General features: G+C 41.2%; 1 protein-coding gene across 1 annotated transcript in view; it reads left to right on the forward strand.

The window, feature by feature from the left end:
• Nucleotides 1-297: 297 nt before the first annotated feature.
• The window catches only part of LOC108536774 (sulfotransferase 1C2-like), a 30,381-nt gene continuing 8,279 nt past the window's right edge, over nucleotides 298-22,399 (forward strand). The window contains exons 1-5 of the mRNA XM_017883793.1: nucleotides 298-487; nucleotides 5,619-5,741; nucleotides 7,741-7,838; nucleotides 10,521-10,647; nucleotides 14,839-14,933. Coding sequence (XP_017739282.1) covers nucleotides 298-487; nucleotides 5,619-5,741; nucleotides 7,741-7,838; nucleotides 10,521-10,647; nucleotides 14,839-14,933 — 633 coding nt within the window. The remainder of the gene's footprint in view (nucleotides 488-5,618; nucleotides 5,742-7,740; nucleotides 7,839-10,520; nucleotides 10,648-14,838; nucleotides 14,934-22,399) is intronic.

The raw sequence follows: 22,399 nt of genomic DNA on the forward strand, positions 1-22,399 counted from the left end.
TGGACTTGGGCAGACCCCTGGACTGGTGCCCCACTGCTGTTCTTCCTCCTGGCAGTACGGAGGTGCAACTCTGCCAGAAACTCACTGGTAGAAAGAGTAAGGCCTATTCTAGCACAATGCTGAAGATTTTGTTCCAGTTCTACCCAGGAGCCATGCAAATTGTCTCTTTGTTTGCCTGAGCATATTTTACCTGTAATGAATGACCACAGCTCTGTGCCTAAAACACTGAATACATAAAGCCCGAGTGAATCTCGACTTTCATTTACTTTTTACTTTCCCCTGCTGGTGCCCAAGACCATGGCAGAAGGAATAGCTAAGGATAAGGTGGAGGAGACAAGTGAGTTAGAATGGGGCTTGTTACCCCCAGAAGAATTTTCCCAAGTGAATGGAATCATTCTTCAAAAGAAAGCATGCGATTCCTGGGAAAAGATCTGGAACTTCCAAGCCAAGCCTGATGACCTGCTCATTGCTTCTTACCCCAAAGCAGGTATGTACATGGACATGAGAGGAGGGAAATAGAAGTTGGAGCATGTATCAGTACCTTATAGGGTCATGTAGTAAAGTCAAAGAGCAGAGGAAGGAAGTGTCCTTGTCTATAAATCAGACAGAATGGCAAAAGAGCTAAGATTTTTCTATAAAACCATAGGGATTTTTTAGAGATAGAGTAGTTGGTTTATCAAAAATATGTAACTAGTCAAAGCCGATTTTCAGGTTAAAAAAACCATGTTATTCATTTTTTTCTTTCAGTTAACAATCACGTATCAAGAATCTTCTAAATGCCAGAGACTGGCACCGAGCATAGTGATGGGTAAATGTTCGTTATCTTTGCCTTGCAGGGATTTACAGTACAGTCGAGAGAAGAACATTAAATCATTAAACACATCATTTCACAGATCTGTGATTACCTGTGATAAGACCTTAGAAAGAAATGTAGAGGGTATAATGAGAGAACACTGCGGGTCCTCATTTGGATTAAGGAAGTAGTACTCTGAAATTCTGAGCCACTGTGATTATTACAAAGGGAATGTATTATCAGTTTGCTATGGCTATGAAACAAAGTACCACTCGCTCAGTGGCTTAAACAATGATATTTATTGTCTCACAGTTTGGGAGGCCAGAAGTCCAAAATCAAGATACCCGCAGGCTTGGTTTCTTTCGAGGGCTGTGAGGAAAGGCACTGTTCCAGGCCTCTATCTTTGGGAGGTATATGGCATCTTCACATTCACATTGCACTCTCCATGTGTGCACATCTACCTCCAAATTCTGCCTTTCTGTATAGACATCAGTCATAGTGGGTTAGAGCCATCCTAATAACATCATTTCTATTTGATTACCTCTATAAAGATTCTATCTCCATAAGGTCACATTCTGTGGTACTGTGGGTTAGAACTTCAACATATGAATTTGGGGAGCACACAAGTTAGCCGGTAACAGGGAGCATGGAGAGGAAGTGTTTGCATATGCAGACAGGAGCAGTAGGACTTACTGATAGATGATAAATGGGGGGTGAGGGAAAGAGAGGAGACAAGATTTGGGGCTAGAATGATGAGGTGGATGCCAGTGCCAAGCAGTGAGTCAGGAAAGTCCAGAGAGGAACAGTGCTGAGAGAGGCCAGGGCATCTATTAGGCAGTTGAATGGATTGGAGGGGGTCAAAAATGGACTGGGGAACACAATATGTGTGTGTTGCCATTTCCAGATGAGAAAGAAAGTAGCTTGGACTAAGGGGGCAAGAGTGCAAATGGAGAGTGAGAAAAAAAATTGAGATGTATTTTGGAGGTAAAATTACTTGAGATCCGAGAGGAAGGGATGACTCCTGGGTGACTCTCTTCTGGCTCTATCAATTGAGTGGCCCCTTGGGCTGGGATGGGAAAGCCTGGGGGACGGAGAGGCATGGAGCCTGTGCAGGAGGTGGGCAGGTTAAACTACAGCTCAGTTTGGGACATGTTAAGTTTGAGATGACCTTTATACCACGAAGTGTTGATGTCAGGGGGGCTGTCAGATATAGAGCACAGAGGGAAGCCCACTCTGGCTGGAGATATAACTGGAGTTGCTGTAGATAGTGAAATCTCAGGTTAAATGCCCTAAGGCAGAGCCTGAGGCAAGGATTCAGGTACACATGATTTATTGGAAGGGTGCTCTTTAGGGGAAAGAAAAAAAAAACCAGTAAGGGTATGTACAGGATAGGGAAGGAGAAGGGGCCAAGCAAAGATGTGGCATTGAGTAAAGCCTTGCCCTGATGTGGTTAGGGCAGGAGGGGAAGGAGTGGAAGGATGGTCACTTTCTCCATTAGGAGCCCCGCTTCAGAGGAGGACACTTCTCTAGCAAAGCAGGGAGCTGAGAGCCATGAGCGGCCAACGCTCACAGCAGTGGAGGAGATGGGGGTGCAAGAGGCTGGTACGGAAGATCCGATGAAGTCACCAAAAGTGTCTACTAAAGATGATGTTTAAAGCAGTGGGAATGAATGGAATCACATGGGAAGAAAGCATAGAGGAAAAAGAGGGCACAGGACCAAACCCCAAGAAGCTTCCTCACTTAGACATTGGACAGAGAAGAAGCCAGAAGTGAGTGGTGTCCTGGTGGCCAGTGGAGTGAATCTTCGAGCCAGAAAGATCTGAACGGAGTGCCTGTTGTGATCGAATTAATCACGTGGCTGTCAGATGGGCACTGCACTTGGTGCCTGTAAACAGCCCCAGCCACAGCCTGGAATGACTACTGGGTTTTCTTTCTTCAAGTTGTCAGTTCTATCAACACGGATTCTACTTGAATCTCCTAGTGGCAAGATTATGCCCTGAAAACTTAAACTGCCTTTTTTACAAAGCAAGTCAAGTTATCCAGGGTCACACTCTTAGTAACTTCCCTCTAGGATAACACTTATCAATGTGGAACAAGAAATACTGTGCTACAAGTGGGAAATAATTATGAAAAGAGAACTTCATTTGAATGAGAATTTTATCTCCCTGGGACTCATGAGAACTGAGCATTTTCCCAGCTCAAATCTGGAAAATGAGAAAGAACATTTTTTCTGAGACTAGCTACAGGGCATGACAGATACTTGAGACATGCAGGAAACAGCTGACCTTATGCTGTAGTGACTTCATCATTTATCCTCCAAACTAAGTCATCTGAGATAGAAAGAGACACTGTTGATAATTAATCTGGGACAACAGAATCAACCTGTATAGACCTGGGCAAGTTGGAAGGTTACAGTAACCCTATAAATCACAACCCATCCCAGATGCTAGGTTCCAGGTCCCATCTACTACTCACCTAAGTCAGTGTGTCCTGACCTGAAATCATGATCCTCACTCCCAAACCAGCCCCTTTTCTTCCCAGGAAGCAGATACTGAGTTGAAGATAAGTATGTGAGATGTTTATTAGGGAGTGCTCCTGGGATCACTCCCCCTGGAAGTGAAGGGAAGAAAGTAGGATTGTCTAGAGGGAGAAGTTGAGCTTCAACTCAGTCCCAGCAAAAAGCCTCATATGGGACGATCTGAAGCTGGGATGGCCCTGCAAAGTTGGTTCCATCCCAGTTGAAGAGAGGGGAACAGAGTGTCAGTCAGTCCCTGGATGGAAGATGTCCCAGGAAGGGACCTGGAGAGGGCTGAATAGCTGGGGGCCATCTGCCAGCAGCATCCCCAGCAGCTGGTGGAATAAACAATTCCATTCAGAAGCAAAATCTGGGCTGTGTATCCGGCACCTTTTACAATCTCCATGAATAGCTGTAGAGCACAGCCCTTGCCACAGCTTGCCTGAGCTATGCCATGGCTTGCTGAGTTGCCATTCAGGTCAACATCTGTGCCTGGAATTGCCACCTTGTAGGTGGAGTCCATGGAAAAGCAGACATCAGCACGTGCTGGAAACCAGGCCATAGTGGTGACTGAGAAGCACAATCTAGTGGAACTCAGCTCCCCAGGGGAAGAGGGGAACAGTTACTGGTGAGTACGAGTCATAATGCAAGGTGCCCTGTCTGCAGGCTGAGTTGGAAGCAAGTCTGGAATATGAGGCAAGGAGGTCTGACAGAAGCCCTTGCATAGTGTGGACCAACCACACAGGAATAGGGTCAGGGGCCACTGAGGGAGCCCAGGTTTCCTGAGATGCTCACAGCATCTACGACAGCTAAGTCAAGTACAAAGGTGGAGTCTGGAGGTAGAGGCACCCATGACTTCCTCTGAGAGGCTGCCGGCAACAAGGCCCAAATTCCATGCTCAGAGTTGAGGGGGAAAAGCAGAGCTAGCCTATGTGGAGAAGGGGGAGAAGGGCTCTCTGGAACTGTCAAAGTAGCCTGGATTCGGAATTAGGACAGCACATCATCAGGAGACAACAAGCTTTGAAGACGAAGCCAGTGCTGACCCCAGAAGGGCAGAAAGAGAAATTGGTTTTAGTGCAGAGTAGGAACTGGCAGGAGCTGAGCAGCTGGCACATGGGCACAGTCTACAGGAGGAGCCAGAGCCATGGCACTGCACCCAGGTACCTCCATCAGACTACTAGGGAAAGGAGACCAAGATCACAGAAAATTGGCATGGGGGAGCCACAAGGAGAATGGCACCGTCTTCCCCAGGGCTTCCCCAAGCACGGTGGTCCCATCTACTCTAGCTCTGGCCCTCAGGATGTACACCAACACCATCGAAACATGAAGACACCTACTACTTCTTTAGTGCCTGCGACAAGCTGAATTCTGCCTATTTTCTCTTCCAACTTGTGAAACCACATGAGAATCATTAATGTGCATCAGGTTTACATAATTCATCCAAAACCACCCGACTCATACATCATACATAGGAGTCGAGCCCATTTAATTCCACAGCCCCACACACATCAAATCCATGCTTCCCCCAGAAAAACAGGACCAGGTCAGCCAAGGGTCCCAGAAGCCAAACAAGGATGCACTTTCTGAGCACAGATACTGCAGAGACCAGCGCCCAGTCCAAGGAAGCCCCAGAATCAGGAAGGAGATCCCAGACAAGACCGTGAAGAAAAACAAATTTTACCCTCAAATGCAGCAAAGGTCATTTTTTCATTTATAAGGAGTTCACCTTTCTTGTAGAAGCCACTGTTTAACTTTTCTTTTTTTTTTTGAAAGAGGAATTCATTCAATCTCATTTTTTCAGTTTGTGGATTATTTGAAATTCTTACTTTTCCTTCCTTTTCATATTATCGACATTGTGTCAGTTCATTGGTTCTAAAAAAAAAAAAAAAATTTTTTTTTTAAAGTAATCAAGGGTGAATAGAAATAGACTACTTATTAGCAGCCAGAACTTTTAATGGTCATAAAGTTAGGTTTGGCGAATTTGTGATTTTCTTCAAATGGAAATATTTTAAATAATCCCTGTTGTTACAAACAATACAATAGTTATTTGTATTATCATTTTATAGAAATACCAATGCGTATTCAGATTTTTTAAGTACATCATTGGAGTACAAAATAAAGAAGTCACATTTCTGTCCTTAACCTTTCTGGTGAGAAAAGATAATCTTAATAGTTGGTTTTAAATCAATGTCATAGGCAACATAAGTGAGGTATTAACAGGCAAATTAATTTTTTATAGCATGTTTCTAAATTCTAAGCTGCAGAAAATCAATAATCAGTTCCTCAGATCTCTATTCTACTTTCTTTCAGGAACCACTTGGACACAGGAAATTGTAGATCTGATACAAAATGATGGAGATATTGAGAAAAGCAGGCGCGCTTCCATTCAACTTCGACACCCTTTCCTGGAATGGATACGAATGACACACTATGGTAAGTCTTCCATTTACAAATTCATAGTCCTCGTATAAAGATGAACAATTCAAGAGTAAACAGTCTGAAAGTTGAACATATTCTGGTGGGGAAAAACTCCCATTAATCCCTAATTCTAAGTACTGGATGAAAACCAACTTTTCTTGTGCATGTGCAAATCTAGATAGATCCTTTCGCCTAACGTAGTTCGCTTCAACACTTAACAATAGAGAGGTATGATCTCTCTATTAAACAAAGTGTTCAACCAGTTATAAGTGCCAAGCATTAGTTACACAGTTCTCACCCAACAGAGTCCCTGCTTGCTCCTGTAGCACCCCCGTGTCAGTGCCAAAGACATCTGGCACTAAGAACCACAGATTCAAATTTGGGATGCACCATACATTTCCCATGAAAAAATAGTAAGTGTCATAGTCATAGCTAAGACTTTCATAGTACACATCAGGTGCCAAGCATTATTCTTTTTATATATATATATACTTTAAGTTCTGGAGTACATGTGCAGAACGTGCAGGTTTGTTACATAGGTATACACGTGCCATGGTGATTTGCTGCACCCATCAACCCGTCATCTACATTAGGTATTTCTCCTAATGCTATCCCTCCCCTAGCCCCCCGACCCACTGACAGGCCCCAGTGTGTGATGTTCCCCTCCCTGTGTCTATATGTTCTCATTGTTCAACCCCCACTTATGAGAACATGCAGTGTTTTGTTTTCTGTTCTTGTGTTAGTTTGATGAGAATGATGGCTTCTAGCTTCATCCCTGTCCCTGCAAAGGACATAAACTCATCCTTTTTATGGCTGCATGGTATTCCATGGTGTATATGTGCCACATTTTCTTTATGCAGTCTATCATTGATGGGTATTTAAATGGCTGACATTATTCTAAAAACTTTTTGCATATTAACTCACTTATTCTTCACAACTTGTGAGGTAGCTGCTAGGTTATATGTGAAGAAATTGAGATACAGAGGGATTATGATTGCTCAAGGTCCACAATTAATAGGTAGTAGACCCAAGATTTGGACGTAGGAATTTTGTTTCCTAAGTCCATGCTCTCAACCACTAAGCTATGCAGTGTGCGTGAATGTGTGTGTGTCTCCTATGTGGACTCCAGGTATAGGTATCTGAGGGATAGAGTGGAATGAAATAGTCCATGTTGGACCAGCATTGGTACGTGGTCATCTTTAATTAGACTTTTTCTACAGAAATCTATTCTAGTTCCATCTGAACAACTGACTTGTGACCTCATCTTGGGAAATAAATGAACAAACTAATGGCCTAAAACCAAATCTTGCTCATTGTCTTCTCTCTCATTCCCTTTTTGTGGGAAGAGAGGTAGGGTGGGGGGAACTAGAAGAACATGTGCCAGTTTTCCCAAACCGCTCATTTGGTGTCATACCAGTGTGCTTGAGAAAAATCACCAAAATTAGGGTTAAACATAACGGGGAACAGGTTTTGAAAAGTGTTCTAGTCCATACTAAGTGATCTTGGTTTTACCCTGGAGGCCATCTGTGGACATATTTTTGAGAGTCCTCAAGACCTCTACAACAATTTCTTAATTACGATTTTATTTTCATGGTAATTAAAAAATAGAAAGTAAGCACATTCTAGGTCACCTGGATGATCACCATGTAACCAGAATTCCACCAATGTGGTCTCATTGTCCTCGTTTGCATTGATGCCAACAATCCCCTGTTGCCAAGTGGAACTGTGGTAATTTCTAAAGGCTAATGGGATGAGAAATGGAGAGGACACTTAACAGTAAATAATATACCAAATGAAGGCCAAGGTAGCAAAGAATCAGAGGTACAAAAGGACATACAAAGTGCTAAGCACTAAAAAAAAAATAGGGAGAAATGGTTTCTTATCATTTAGGAGTGAAGAAGGCAAAACATGGCACAAAACCCAGAAGCCATTAGGAAAAAAACTGATAAGCTCAACTGCATAAAAATTAAAACTTTTTAAAAAATTAAAGAATAAGCCAGGAAAATTTTTGCAGGGATTGACCACGCTAACGCAATGCCTTCTCCAAGGACCCTGAAAACTCATCTTCCTGTACAACTACTGCCTCCATCCTTCTGGAAGGAAAACTGTAAGGTAAGCTTAAAACAAAGTATTCAGAGACAAATTTTCCTCATGAGAACATAGGGAGCAGTTTATTGTGTCATAACCATTGTCCAGCCATCCCTACAGTGTGTCTGCCAGAAGCAGATTATAGAACCTATTATCATCTTCTATGTTCTTAATCTCTCATTGATAAGGATGTGCTTAGCATACACCTATATCAAGAAGAGGGAGAGGATAAACATATACTAGGCTCATTTCTTAGCATCTTAGCCCCTTAATAATGCTATAAGGTGGAGGTATCTGAGCCATTGTAGCTCAGAGGTGTTACATAACTTGTCCAATGACAAACACATGGAAGGTGGAAGAGATGGGCTGCAAATCCACCTCTTCATTACCCAACAGCCCATGCTCTTTCTGTTACTCTACACCACCTACTCTATGCCTCCTATAACCACAGAAGTCTTCCAAAGCTTCTATGTAGTTGGCCTCCCACCAGTCTTAAGGTAATGAGTATTTAAATGATCAGAAAGTGGCACTGAAGGAATCTTAAAAACTATATGCTCTACTGTCCTCTCACTTTATCTCACTTGTAGCTCAACGGTCTCTTGCAAACATCTAAAGGTGCCTACAAGCTGCAAGACCTAGTCATTCTGAGACCTGATGAAAGTCAAATTTTTGTAAACATCAAATTTATTTTCCATATTGAAGCCTACAGGGGTGCAGATGCATTTTCATGTATGTCTTAAATTGGTCACTAAGGAATTTTTTTAACTCTTTCAGAGCACCAAGAGACCATTTATTGCTTCCCTCTACAGGTAGGGTCTACAAATGGGCCTTGGCACTAAGCCAAAGCAGTCCCCACCTTCCCTTTCCATGTGGTGTTCTGTTCCGTCTGACAGCTTGTCAAGATCCACACCTTTACTGTCTCTGGTTCTCCAGAGTACATCCAGGGTCTTACTCTACCTTACTGACCCTATTGGATCTTCCTATGTAGATCTGGAGTTTGGGGGCAGGGGTGGCTGAATGACTGAAAGCAAATGGAAACATATTGTTAGCACAGATAGAGCCAGGTCTGGGCTAGGAATATCAGTAAAATAAAAATAACTATAACAGCAATCTAGCAAGTACCAAAAGCATGCTCAGGTACCTCCACCTTATCGCATTATTAAGAGGCTTAGAGGTTTAGAACTGAGCTTAGTAGATGTTGGTCCTCTTTTCTCAAAGTGGGTATATATTGAGCACACCCTTATCAATGACAGCTTAAGAACCAGGAAAGGTGTCATGGGAGCAGTAAGTGGGGAGTACAAAACTTCTTGACAAGGAGGGTCAACAAAAGTGACAGAGGAGTCAGGGCATGAGGAACAGACATAAATTTGTTAAGTGATAAGAGAGGGAAGGACATTCCATATTACTGAAAGAGCAGAAGCCAAGACTTAAGAAAATAGGTCCAAGGCCAGAAAAGAGGCATGAGAGGTGGAAAGGAGCCAGAGATGCCATGTTGCACAGCTTTGCCTTCTAAGATGTTTGGACTTAACCTGTAGGCTACTTGGATCCCACTGAAGAATGTGAAGTGAACAAGAAGTGACATGATCTCATTTACATTTTAGAAAGCTCCCCTGGGGGATGTGGAGGGGTGAACAGAACTGAGGTAAGACTGAAAACAGGATATCAGTGAGGAGATGGTGGCAATAGTCCAGGAAAAGAATTTAAAAGGCTTGGGTTAAGGCAGAGGCAGTGAGAAAATGAATTCCAAATGTAACAACAGACAGAATTTACAACATCTCTCAAGGACTGGCTATAGAAGACATGGAAAAAGAAGCATCTCATATGATTTTGTCATTGTAACTGTTGATAGTGGTACCATTAATGGAAAGAGATCATAAAAGAGAAGCAGTTAGTTTGCGTGAAGATGGATTGAATTTTGAATTCATCGAGTCTAAAATGCATGCAGAACATTCAGGTAGGGATACAGATACATAAGTCTCTAGCTCAGGAGACAGACATGTACTAGAAACAAATTTGTGAGTCATAAACATATGAAATTTATCGCAATAGAAACAGATAGCAAAAAAAACGGAAAAAATAAATATAGTGAAAATAAAAGTATGCCCTAGGCAGAGCACTAAAGAAGGCCAACATTTAAAGATTTCAAACTTTTAGTGATCATAAGCTCCATCGAGAATCTACAGAAAGTTGTGACTCCACTCCTGACAAACTGCACATCTATAAAAAAAATTTTGCATACACTTTTAGAGAGAGGGACAGACCTCTTGAAGGTCATCATTTTAAGACACTCTGATTTAAGAGCAAAATGGCAGAGCAGGACACACTAAAGAAGGACAACCAGAAACACTGTAGGACAACCACGAAATCAGCACTACCACAGAAGAAGGGAAGGTAAGTGTGACTGGGGAAGAATGAGCAAAGGGAATCAGAGAGTGAGATTACACAGACCCTGACCACCAGGTTGAGAACTTTGAACTTAATCACAAGAACAATGTACAGAAATTGAGAAGTTTTGCACAAGGAAGCAACGTCCATCTGATTTGCATTTTTAAAAGATTATTCTGGCTGCTGGATGATGAGTGGAAGAGAACAAAGATGCATTCATGACCTTTAGGACATGGTTACCAGAACACATACGCTCTGCATACTGAATGCCCGATTTCTAACTTGTCCTATTGTTTATTTTGTTTCTTCTCATCACTTCAGATAATCTATGTGGCCAGAAATGCCAAGGATAATCTGGTGTCCTACTACCATTTTCAAAGGATGAACAAAGCACTCCCTGACCCGGGAAGCTGGGATGAGTACTTCGAAACATTCCTGGCAGGCAACGGTGAGCCAAGTGCATGAAACCAGCCTTCACCTATGTCTGCAGAGGATAAGCTTTCCCCATCAAATTCTCCTTCTTGGGAAACAAAATTCACCCATAGAAGAAGCTCAGATTTTCTTGGAGGGAAGGACTAGAGGCAACATCCTGAGAGATGTGGCATAGCCCTGGCTGTAATCTGTGGTCAGTGGATTTGCTTCCAATTGCAATATATCCTCTGAATGAAGTCAAACCAGTATTACAGGCAAGCCAGCTATAAATGAAGGTCCCAACTCTAAGCCTATGTTAAATGTTTTACATGCATTAACTTGTTTAATCTTTAGAACAACCTCATAAGCTTGGTAAGAATATTCATCATTTGTAGGTGATGAAACTGAGGCTCAGTGAGTTTGAGTAACTTGCCTATGATTACCCTGTTAGCGAGAGCAGTGGCTAGAATTTGAACATAGGCAGGTTTGGTTAAGCTCAAACCCTGTGTGCTTGGCAGTTGAAGTCTTGACTGGCTGGTAACCATGTCTAATTGCCTACATGTTCAACCGGAAAGAAAGAAAATGTTTAGTGTGCATGCAAGTTTTCCAATCACAACCATCATTTGAATTGGTGGTGCAGTGGTGGCCCCTGACACTGCAGGCTCACAAACTGTCACGTGCAAAAATGTATGATCTTTCAGTCATGCTTCCAGTGTCAAAACTGAGTCTTCACAAGTTTCTTGATGTTTTTCTAAGTCTCAAATGCTGCTATATCTTTTAATACATCAACTGTTCTCCTAAAGAAGCCTAAAGAGTACGAAAAGGTGATGAGATTATTGAAGCTGGATAATCGGTTCATGGAAATTCATTACACTATTTCCTCTACTCTTGCATATATTTGAATACTTTCATAATTAAAAGATTTCTCAAAAGTTTTCAAAAATGGTAATTTAAGGAAGCTTTACAAGGTTATACTTTTGGGGAAGTACAATATAAATATAACATCAAACTGGTTTGCACCATGAAGTTGAATTGACAGCTTTGCATGATTAAAACCTAAATATTTGCACCAAAGCACTTTTTATTATTCAAGTTCAAAATTTATAGCTGAAACACCTTTGCTAATTATTTATACAGTCCTATGGAGAAACAACTGCCTTGTCACCTACATTTTTTTTCTCTAAAATAATTATAAATACATGTAATAAAGTAGTCCTTTCCATTAGTAACAAACCACCTGTAATGTAGGAAAATATGATACCTTTGATTGCCATTTGACTTTCATAATCTTAAATGACAAAAATTATTATTATTATTATTATTATTATTATTATTATAGTCTTCTCCTTATGAGATATACTTTGAAAATGATCCATTGTACCCCAGGGTAGTTTCACTGGTTGAATGTCTCCAGTAAATTTCCTTGTAGGTGTTCTAACAATGATGTCAGGATGTCTTTGGACAAAGAGTGATCCCTAAGAAAGTGACATCATTGACAAGTTGAGACATTGGGCTTGTGCAGGGCCAGGACTGGGCTGATGTAAATGACTGTTCCTAAATCAGAGAGCTGAGAGGATAGTTCCAACTCCTTGCCCTGCATCAGGCAAGTTGCACACCAGAGAAGAGAAGCACTGACGTCAAGCACAGCCTTAGGGCTACTCCTCTACACACACACACACACACACACACACACACACACACAGAGACAGAGAGACAGAGAGAGACAGAGAGAGAGAAACTCCTGAAGAAGCATCTTCAGGGCCAATAGCATGGAACACGGGTAGAAGGAATCAAGAATAAGAAGTAGAACAATAGCAGCTCCCCCTATTTATGAGGGGCAGTGCCATGCTGAGGCATTTCACCCAGCTGGAGTAGCACAAGTGCTTTCTGCCAAAGTGCAGATATTCTGGCACTATGTCTCGGTCATCTACTCATACAGCTTGCCCTGACCTAAGCAGTTTCTTGCAGCTTAGGATTCTCAGTAATTAAACTGACACAGCCCTATACAGAATAGAATGTCTGGTCACCCTATGACTACACTGCATGCCAGAAGAGAGAAAGGGGTTGAACAGATACTCCCTAATGATTGGAAGCTATCACTGGGGGTGGGACCGAAGTGCTCCTAGACATCCTAGTATCAAAGAGACTTTTAGACACATCCTACCTAATCTTTACGCTGTGTGAATGAAACATAAGAAAGGCAAATTTTGGCAGAAGGGATAATATAATAGAAGAAAGGGGAAAATATTACTGAATTTTTTACTTAAATTTTCAAATGACTTTTGTTGAGTAGCTACTATGTGTCAGACACTTACTATTACACTGTGTCCTAGGCACTACCAGACTAACGCTTTTATATGTCTTAGCATTGGCCCATACTATTATTTCTCCCACCTTAAAATAAAATAACATTTAAAAACCACTCTGTTGATGCTACCTCCCCAATCCCAGTTACCTCCCCCATCTTTCCCTCCATTTACTGCAAACACCTTGTAGCACTGGCTTACACTATTATCCTCAGTTTCTCTCCCACCACCACCAAACCTGTCCTGCCAGGGTCACCATGACTTCCACATCACTAAACCCAATGATCAATATTCTGTCCTCATCTCATTTAATCCATCAACATCATCTAACACAATTGGTCACACTCTCTCTTCCTTGAAATGATTTCTTATTGGCTCCCAGGACCCCACCCTCCCCTGACATTCCTCCTACGTCTCTGTTCCTTCCCAGTCTCCTTTGCTGGTTTCTCTTTATCTCCCAGATGTCTACAGTTGGCTCCTTTCTCTCTTCTGCCTACATCATTCCTTGCTCAATATCACTCACTTTGCAGTTTCAGATGTCACCTATCTGCTGATGACTCCAAGATTTGCACTAGTTCTGGCCTTGGTCGTGGGCTCCAGGTGCATAGACCCAGCTGCCTTACCAACATCTCCACTGGGATGTTTACAGGGCATCTTAGACTTCATGTGTCCAAATCTTAACTCCTGCCTCTCCTCCAGAACCTGCTTTTCCTTCAGCCTCTCCTTCTTGTTAACTGTGACTCTGTCCCGTAAATTACTCAGGCCCAAAATCTTGATCTTATCTTGAGCCTCTTTGTTTCTCATATACCCCATCCAGCCTCCGAAAGAAAAACCCCACGAGAAAATCTGTCAACGCTAAGTGTGATTAGATTGCACACTTCCAGAAGTGTGAGGATTGGTCAGATTCTGGACTTAGTTTGGGCCAAAGTATCATCAGATTTTCCCTGGATGAATGAAACAGCCTCTGCCCCCACTTTTGCCCTTGCCAACCTACACTCTACTCTCAACAGAGAAACCAGAGAGATTCTACTAAAAGGGAAGTCAGACCATGCAACTCCTCTATCGGAAGCCCACAACTGGCATCCCATCTCACTCAGGGTAAAGTCAGAGTACTCAGGGCACCGCACAGGCCCACAGGGCCAGGCCTTACACTTCTTGCATCTCTCCCCACTCCACTGGCCTCACTCACTCTGTCCTGGTCCCCCAGGCACACCCAGAACCTCCTACCCAGTGCCTCCCCTGGCTGTACCCACTGCCCAGCAGGGATCCTCCTTTCCCTTTTTTTGGGGTTGTGCTCAATAATCCCTTCTTCTGACCAGCCTACCTGTCAGCCTCCTGGAATGTACTTTCAATGTTTTCCCTCTCCTTCCCTGGTTATTTGTTTTGTTATTTGGGTTATTTGTTTTGCTAAGCACACACTGTGTTCTAGCATTCTGCATATTTCACATCAATTTCATTTGTCTCCCCCATAAAATGTACTTCCAAAAGCAGGGCTTTCTGCCTATCTTGTGTGCACTGCTCTGTCTCTAATACCTAGGACAGTGCTGAGCACACAGTAGATGTTACAGAATATATTTATACAAACATTACCTTACAAGATAGTTACTATTACTAACCTCCTTTCAGAAGATTGTTTTTAAAAAGCACAGACTCGGAGAGGTTAAGTAACTTGCCCAGGGTCATGCAGCTCTAAGGGTCAAAGCTAAGATTCAAGCCTAATAGGTTCTGGAGACTAAGAGAGTAATCTTGCCAGCTTCCAAAAGGAGGAAAAGTTGTGCTGAAGCAGAGACAGGAAGTGTGATGAGAAAGTTCTCCTGATTACATCTTCCATTTGTATCTTATGGAAACAGCTTAGTTTTTTCCCCTGGGTTTTTCTACTCTCAGCTTCCCATGGCCCAAATATGTATGTGTCTTTCTTTCAGTGGTATGGGGGTCCTGGTTCGACCATGTGAAAGGCTGGTGGAAGAAGAAAGACAGCCACCCCATTCTTTATCTTTTCTATGAAGATATGATGAAAGTAAGAATAATATTTGAATTTTAATTTCACAGTATTTTGTCTCAGAGTTAGAGCTCCATGATAGAAGAGAAGGCAAGTCATACTTGAAAGTTTATCTATGCAAAATATTTTGCATGTCAACTCCAACTTCTCCAACCACCTTGCCATGTAGCATACAAAATTCCACACAAAATACCTTATATATGGTGTTCCATAGTAGGCAGCCTGCTTCCTCCTGCAGTCTCACTGCACTCTGGAGTCGATTCCTACCTCATCCAAAAGCATAGAAGACGTGTCCTTTCTGAGCCAGTTTTCTTCCTCTCTAGGTCTCTAGATTCCTCCTTCCAAAATCTCTACCTCCCACCATAACTTGCTCTGACTTCTGAGGAAAAGAATTAAGAACCCTAACAGGAAAGAACTAGTGAGGAAGAATATAGCTGATTTGATTTGTATGCTTTCTTAAAATACTAAAATTTTGTCATTTTAAACAAAAGATCCTCATCAGCAATATCTTTTGCATGTGCAATTCCTGATTCAAATCTATCTCATAAGTTTCTATGTAAAATAAATAATTATGGCACAGTGTTCCTGACCGGTCTCCAAGCCTTGATTTAGGACTGGGTTCAATAACCAACTTGTGTCCTTCACTGACCATGGCTTCTATTTCCTCTTTCCCCTCTGGGTAGACAGAATCCTGGCTTCCTTCCTTCTATCTATTCAGGTATTTCTATTCAGGTAGTGTCAAAGTTCCTCTTTCTGTTTGTCCTTGCTCTATGCAGCTTTGTGGGTGCTAGCACAGCCCTCACCTCCCCCAGCCCTGTGTCTGTGCCAGGGAGGAAAGGAGCAGCACGGGCTGGGCAAGCTAGGCAAGAAGGACAGACATGAGACAGAACTGCTAGTGAGGAGAGAGGAGGCCTGCAAGGCGAGCCTGGAGATCTCCAAACCAGGTGACTCTCACACCAAACTGAACCCCTCTTCTTCACTTCTGGATGAGGTGGGAACTTAGAGAATAAGGGGCTTTTGTGAGGTCTATGTGCCAAGAGGTCTTCCCAGGAGGCCCACAGTCAGGAATAAGCTCAGACGTAGAGTCAGGAGACATCAAAAGCAGCGACAGAGACAAAAAGGCACCATGCTGCTTTTGTGCCATGCCAGAGCAGTGAGGATGCCATATATTTTTGTTTCCCCAATCAGAAGGAGGAAATACAGCTTGCTTATTTTGAAAGATATCCACCTCTTCTCCCAAGTACCTTCTTTTTTTATTTACTTATCACTATTATTATTTCAAAAGTTTTGGGGAAACGTGTGTTCAGTTACATGGATAAGTTCTCTATGTGTGATTTGAGATTTTGGTGCACGCATCACCCAAGCAGGGTACACTGCACCCAATGTGTAATCTTCTATCCCTCACCTCCTCCCACACTTCTGCCCAACTCCCCGTAGGCCTTTATATCATTCTTATGCCTTGGCATCCTCATAGTTTAGCTCCCACTTATAAGTGAGAACACACCATGCTTGGTTTTTCATTCCTGAGTTACTTCTAATGGTCTCCAGGCTGGGTGCAGTGGCTCACGCCTGTAATCCCAGCACTTTCAGAGGCTGAGGCGGGCAGATCACAAGGACAGGAGATTGAGACCATCCTGGCTAGCACTGTGAAACCTTGTCTCTATGAAAAACACCAAAAATTAGCCAGGCGTGGTGGTGGGCGCCTGTAGTCCCAGCTACTCAGGAAGCTGAGGCAGGAGAATGGTGTGAACCCCGGGAGGTGGAACTTGCAGCGAGCCAAAATTGCGCCACTGCACTCCAGCCTGGGCAACAGAGTGAGACTCCATCTCAAAAAATAAATAAATAAATAAAAAGGAATAATGGTCTCCAACTACATCCAGGTTGCTGTGAATACCATTACTTCATTTCTGTTTATAGCTGAGTTGTATTCCATGATATATATATATATACCACATGTATCCACTCATTGGTTGATAAGCATTTAGGCCTTTTCCATATTTTTGCAGTTGCAAATTGTGCTGTTATAAACATGCATGTGCAAGTGTCTTTTTCATATAATGACTTCATTTCCTCTGGGTAGATATCCAGTAGAGTTTTACTAGTTTGCTGGATCAAGTGGTAGCTCTACTTTTAGTTCTTTAAGGACTCTCCATACTGTCTTCCATAGTGGTTGTACTAGTTCACATTCACACCAGCAATGTAAAACTATTTCCTTTTTACCATATCCATGCCAACATCTATCATTTTTTAATTTTTTAATCATGGTCATTCTTGCAGGAATAAGCTGGTATCACATTGTGATTTTGATTTGCATTTCCCTGATAATTAGTGATGTGCATTTTCATATGTTGGTTGGCCATGTGTATATCTTATTTTGAGAATTGTCTATTGATGTCCTTAGACCACTTTTTGATGGGTTTGTTTCTTCTTGTTGATTTCTTTGAGTTCCTTGTAAATTCTGGATATTACTCCTGTATCAGATGCATAGTTTGTTAATATTTTCTCCCACGCTGTGGGTTGTCTGTTAACTCTGCTGATTATTTCTTTTGCTGTGCAGAAGCTTTTCAGTTTAATTAATTCCCATCTATTTATCTTTGTTTTTGTTGTGTTTGCTTCTGGGGTGTCTTGGCCATAAACTCTTTGCCTAGGCCAATGTCTAGAAGAGTTTTTCCAATGTTATCTTCTAGAATTTTATGGTTTCAGGTCTTACATTTAAGTCTTTGATCCATCTTGAGTTGATTTTGTGTAAGGTTAAAATGAGAATTCAGTTTCATTCTTCTATATGTGGCTTGCCAATTATCCCAGCACCATTTGTTGAATAGGATGTCCTTTCCCCACTTTATATTTTTGTTTGCCTTGTCAAAGGCCAGTTGGCTGTAAGTATTTCAGTTTATTTCTGGGTTTTCTATTCTGTTCCATTGGTCTATGTGCCTGTTTTTATACAAGTACCATGCTGTTTTGGTAACTATAGCTTTGTAGTATAGTTTAAAGTTGGGTAATGCGATGCCTCCAGATATTTTCTTTTTGCTTAGGCTGGCTTTGGCTATGCAAGCTCCTTTTTTGTTCCATATAAGTTTTACAATTGTTTTTTCTAGTTCTGTATAAAATAATGACAGTTGGGCACAGACACTCATGCCTATAATCCCAACACTTTGGGAGGCCGAGGCGGGTCAGGAGTTCAAGACCAACCTGGTCAACATGGTGAAACCCCATCTCTACTAGAAATACAAAATTAGCTGGGCGTGGTGGCACACGCCTGCAATCCCAGCTACTTGAGAGGCTGAGGCAGGAGAATCACTTGAACCCAGGAGGTGGAGGTTGCGGTGAGCCAAGATCACACCATTGCACTCCAACCTAGACAAGAGCGAGACTCTGTCTCAAAAAAAAAAAAAAAAAAGATGGTATTTTGATGGGAATTGCATTGAATTTATAGATTGCTTTTGGCAGTATGATCATTTTCACAATATTGATCCTACCCATCCATCAGCATGGGCTGTGCTTCTCTTTGTTTGTGTCATCTATGATGTCTTTCAGAAGTTTTTTGTAGTTTTCCTTGTAGAGGTATTTCACCTCTTTGATTAGGCATATTACTAAGTATTTTATTTTTTGCAGCTATTGTAAAGGGGGTTGAGTTCTTGATTTGATTCTCAGCTTGGTCACTGTTGGTGTATAGCAGTGGTACTAATTTGTGTACATTGATTTTGTATCCTGAAACTTTACTGAATTCATTTGTCAGATCTAGGAGCTTTTTGGATGAGTCTTTAGGGTTTTCTAGGTATGCAGTCATGTTACTGGAAAACAGCAACGTTTTGACTTCCTCTTTACCAACTTGGATGCCCTTTATTTCTTTCTCTTGTCTGGCTAGGACTTCCAGTACGATGTTGAATAGAAGTGGTGAAAGTGGGCAACCTTATCTTCTTCCAGTTCTCAGTAAAAATACTTTCATCTTTTCCTCTATTCAGTATAACGTTGGCTGTGGGCTTGTCCTAGATGGCTTTTACTATCTTAAGGTATGTCCCTTCAATGCCGATTTTGCTGAGGGTTTTGATCATAAAGGGGTACTGGATTTTGTCAAAGGCTTTTCCTGCATCTATTGAGATGATCGTATGATTTTTGTTTTTACTTCTGTTTATGTGGTGTATCACATTTATTCACTTGCATGTGCTAAACCAGCTCTGCCTCCCTGGTATGAACCCCACTTGATCATGGTGTATTATCTTTTTGATATGCTGTGGGATTCAGTTAGCTAGTATTTTGTTGAATATTTTTGCATCTATGTTCACCAGGGATATTGGTCTGTAATTTTTTTTGTTATGTCCTTTCCTGGTTTTTATATTAGGATAATACTGGCTTCACAGAATCATTTAGGGAGGACCGCCTCTATCTTTCGAATAGTTTCAATAAGATTGGTGCCAATTCTTCCTTAAATGTCTCACAGAATTCAGCTCTTAATTCATCTGTTCCTGGACTTTTTTGTTGGCAATTTTTTTATACTGTTTCAATGTCACTACTTGCTATTGGTCTGCTCAGAGTTTCCATTTATTCCTGGTTTAATCTAGGAGAGTTATATACTTCCAGGAACTTATCCATCTCTTCTAGGTTTGCTAGTTTGTGTGCTTAAAGGTGTTCATAGTAGTCTTAAATGATCTTTTGTATTTTTGTGATATTGGTTGTAATATCTCCCATTTTCTAATTGAGCTTATTTTGATCTTCTCCCTTTTCTTGATTAATCTCACTAATGGTCTATTGATTTTATCTTTTCAAAGAATGAGCTTTTTGTTTCATTTATCTTTTTTGTTTTAATTTCATTTAGTTCTGCCCTGATCTTGGTCATTTCTTTTCTTCTCCTGGGTTTGGATTTGGTTTGTTCTGTTTTCTCTAGTTCCTTGAAGTGTGAGTTTACATTTTCTATTTGTGCTCTTTCAGACTTTTTCATGTAGGCATTTAATACTATGAACTTTCCTCTTAGCTCCACTTTTGCTGTATCCCAGAGGTTTTGGTTGGTCGTGTCACTATTACCATTTTATTCAAATAATTTTTAAATTTCCATCTTGATTTCATTGTTGACCCAAGGATCATTCAAGAAAAGAGTATTTAATTTCCATGTATTCGTATAGCTTTGTGGATTCCTTTTGAAGTTAATTTCCAGTTTTATTCCACTATGGTCTGAGAGATTGATATGATTTCAGTTTTCTTAAATTTATTGAGGCTTATTTTGTGGCCTATTACAAGGTCTGTCTTGGAGAATGTTCGATGTGCTGATAAAAAGAATTTATATTCTGCAGTTGTTGCATAGAATGTCCTGTAAATGTCTGTTAAGTCCAGTTGTTCTAGGATATAGTTTAAATCCATTGTTTGTTTGTTGATTTTCTGTCTTGATGACCTGTCTAGTGCTGTCAGTGGAGTATTGAAGTGCCCCGCTACTATTGTGTTGCCATTTATCTCATTTCTCAGGTCCAGTAGTGATTGTTTTATAAAATTGGGAGCTCCAGTGTTAGGTGCATATATATTTAAGTTTGTGATATTTTCCTATTTGGCTAGTCCTTTTATGATTGTATACTGTCCCTTTTGTCTTTTTTTATTATTATCATACTTTAACTTCTGGGTTACATATGCAGAACATGCAGTTTTGTTACATAGAAATACATGTGCCATGGTGGTTTGCTGCACCCATCAACCCATCACCTACATTAGGTATTTCTCCTGATGTTATCCCTTCCCAGCCCCCCACACCCACAGGCCCTGGTGTGTGATGTTCCCCTCCCTGTGTCTCATGTGTTCTCATTGTTCAACTCCCACTTATGACTGAGAACATGCAGTGTTTGGTTTTTTGATCTTGTGATAGTTTGTTGCGAATGATGGTTTCCAGCTTTATCCATGTCCCTGCAAAGGACATGAACTCATTCTTTTTTATGGCTGCATAGGATTCCATGGTGTATATGTGCCACATTTTCTTAATCCAGTCTGTCACTGATGGACATTTGGGTTGGTTCCATGTCTTTGCTATTGGAATAGTGCCACAATAAACGCATGTATGCATGTGTATTTATCATAGAATGATTTATAATCCTTTGGGTATATTCCCAGTAATGTGATTGCTAGTTCTAGATCCTTGAGGAATCGCCACACTGTCTTCCACAGTAGTTGAACTAATTTACATTTCCACCAACAGTGTAAAAGTGTTCTGTTTTCCACAACCTCTCCAGCACCTGTTGTTTCCTGACTTTGTAATGATGGCCATTCTAACTGGCACGAGATGGTATCTCATTGTGGTTTTGATTTGCATTTCTCTAATGACCAGTGATGATGAGCACTTTTTCATATGTCTGTTGCCTGCATAAATGTCTTCTTTTGAGAAGTATCTGTTCATATCCTTTGACCATTTTTTGATGGGGTTGTTTGCTTTTTTCTTATAAATTTTTTTTAAGTTATTTGTAGATTCTGGGTATTAGCCCTTTGTCAGATCAATAGATTGCAAAAATTTTCTCCCATTCTGTAGGTTGCCTGCTCACTCTGATGATAGTTTCTTTTGCTGTGCAGAAGCTCTTTAGTTTAATTAGATCCCACGTGCCAATTTTGGCTTTTGTTGTCATTGCTTTTGGTGTTTTAGATATGAAGGCTTTGTCCATGCCTATATTCTGAATGGTATTGGCCTGATTTTCTTCTAGGATTTTTATGGTCCTAGGTCTTATGTTTAAGTCTTTGATCCATCTTGAGTTGATTTTTGTATAAGGTGTAAGGAAGGGGTCTAGTTTCAGTTTTCTACATATGGCTAGCCAGTTTTCCCAACAGCATTTATTAAATAGGGAATCTTTTCCCCATTGCTTGTGTGTGTCAAGTTTGTCAAAGATCAGGTGGTGGTAGATGTGTGATGTTATTTCTGAGCCCTCCGTTAGGTTCCATTGGTCTATATATCTATTTTGGTACCAGTACCATGATGTATTGGTTACTGTAGCCTTGTAGCATAGTTTGAAGTCAGGTAGCGTGATGCCTCCAGCTTTGTTCTTCTTGTGAAGGATTGTCTTGGCTATACAGACTCTTTTTTGGTTCCATATGAAGTTTAAAGTAGTTTTTTTCCAATCCTGTGAAGAAAGTCAGTGGTAGATTGATGGGGATAGCATTGAATCTATAAATTACTTTGGGCAGTAAGGCCATTTTCACGAGATTGGTTCTTCCTATCCATCAGCATGGAATGTTCTTCCATTTGTTTGTGTCCTCTTTTATTTCGTTGAGCAGTGGTTTGTAGTTTTCTTTGAAGAGGTCCTTCACATTCCTTGTAAGTTGTATTCCTAGGTATTTTATTCTCTTTGAAGCAATTGTGAATGGGAGTTCACTCATGATTTGGCTCTCTGTTTGTCTGTTATTGGTGTATAGGAATGCTTGTGATTTTTGCACATTGATTTTGTATCCTGAGACTTTGCTGAAGTTGCCTATCAGCCTGAAGAGATTTGGGGCTGAGATGATGGGGTTTTCTAAATATACAA

This window comes from Rhinopithecus bieti, unplaced genomic scaffold, assembly GCF_001698545.2.
Source record: "Rhinopithecus bieti isolate Rb0 unplaced genomic scaffold, ASM169854v2 scaffold_13742, whole genome shotgun sequence".
Lineage (NCBI taxonomy): Eukaryota > Metazoa > Chordata > Mammalia > Primates > Cercopithecidae > Rhinopithecus > Rhinopithecus bieti.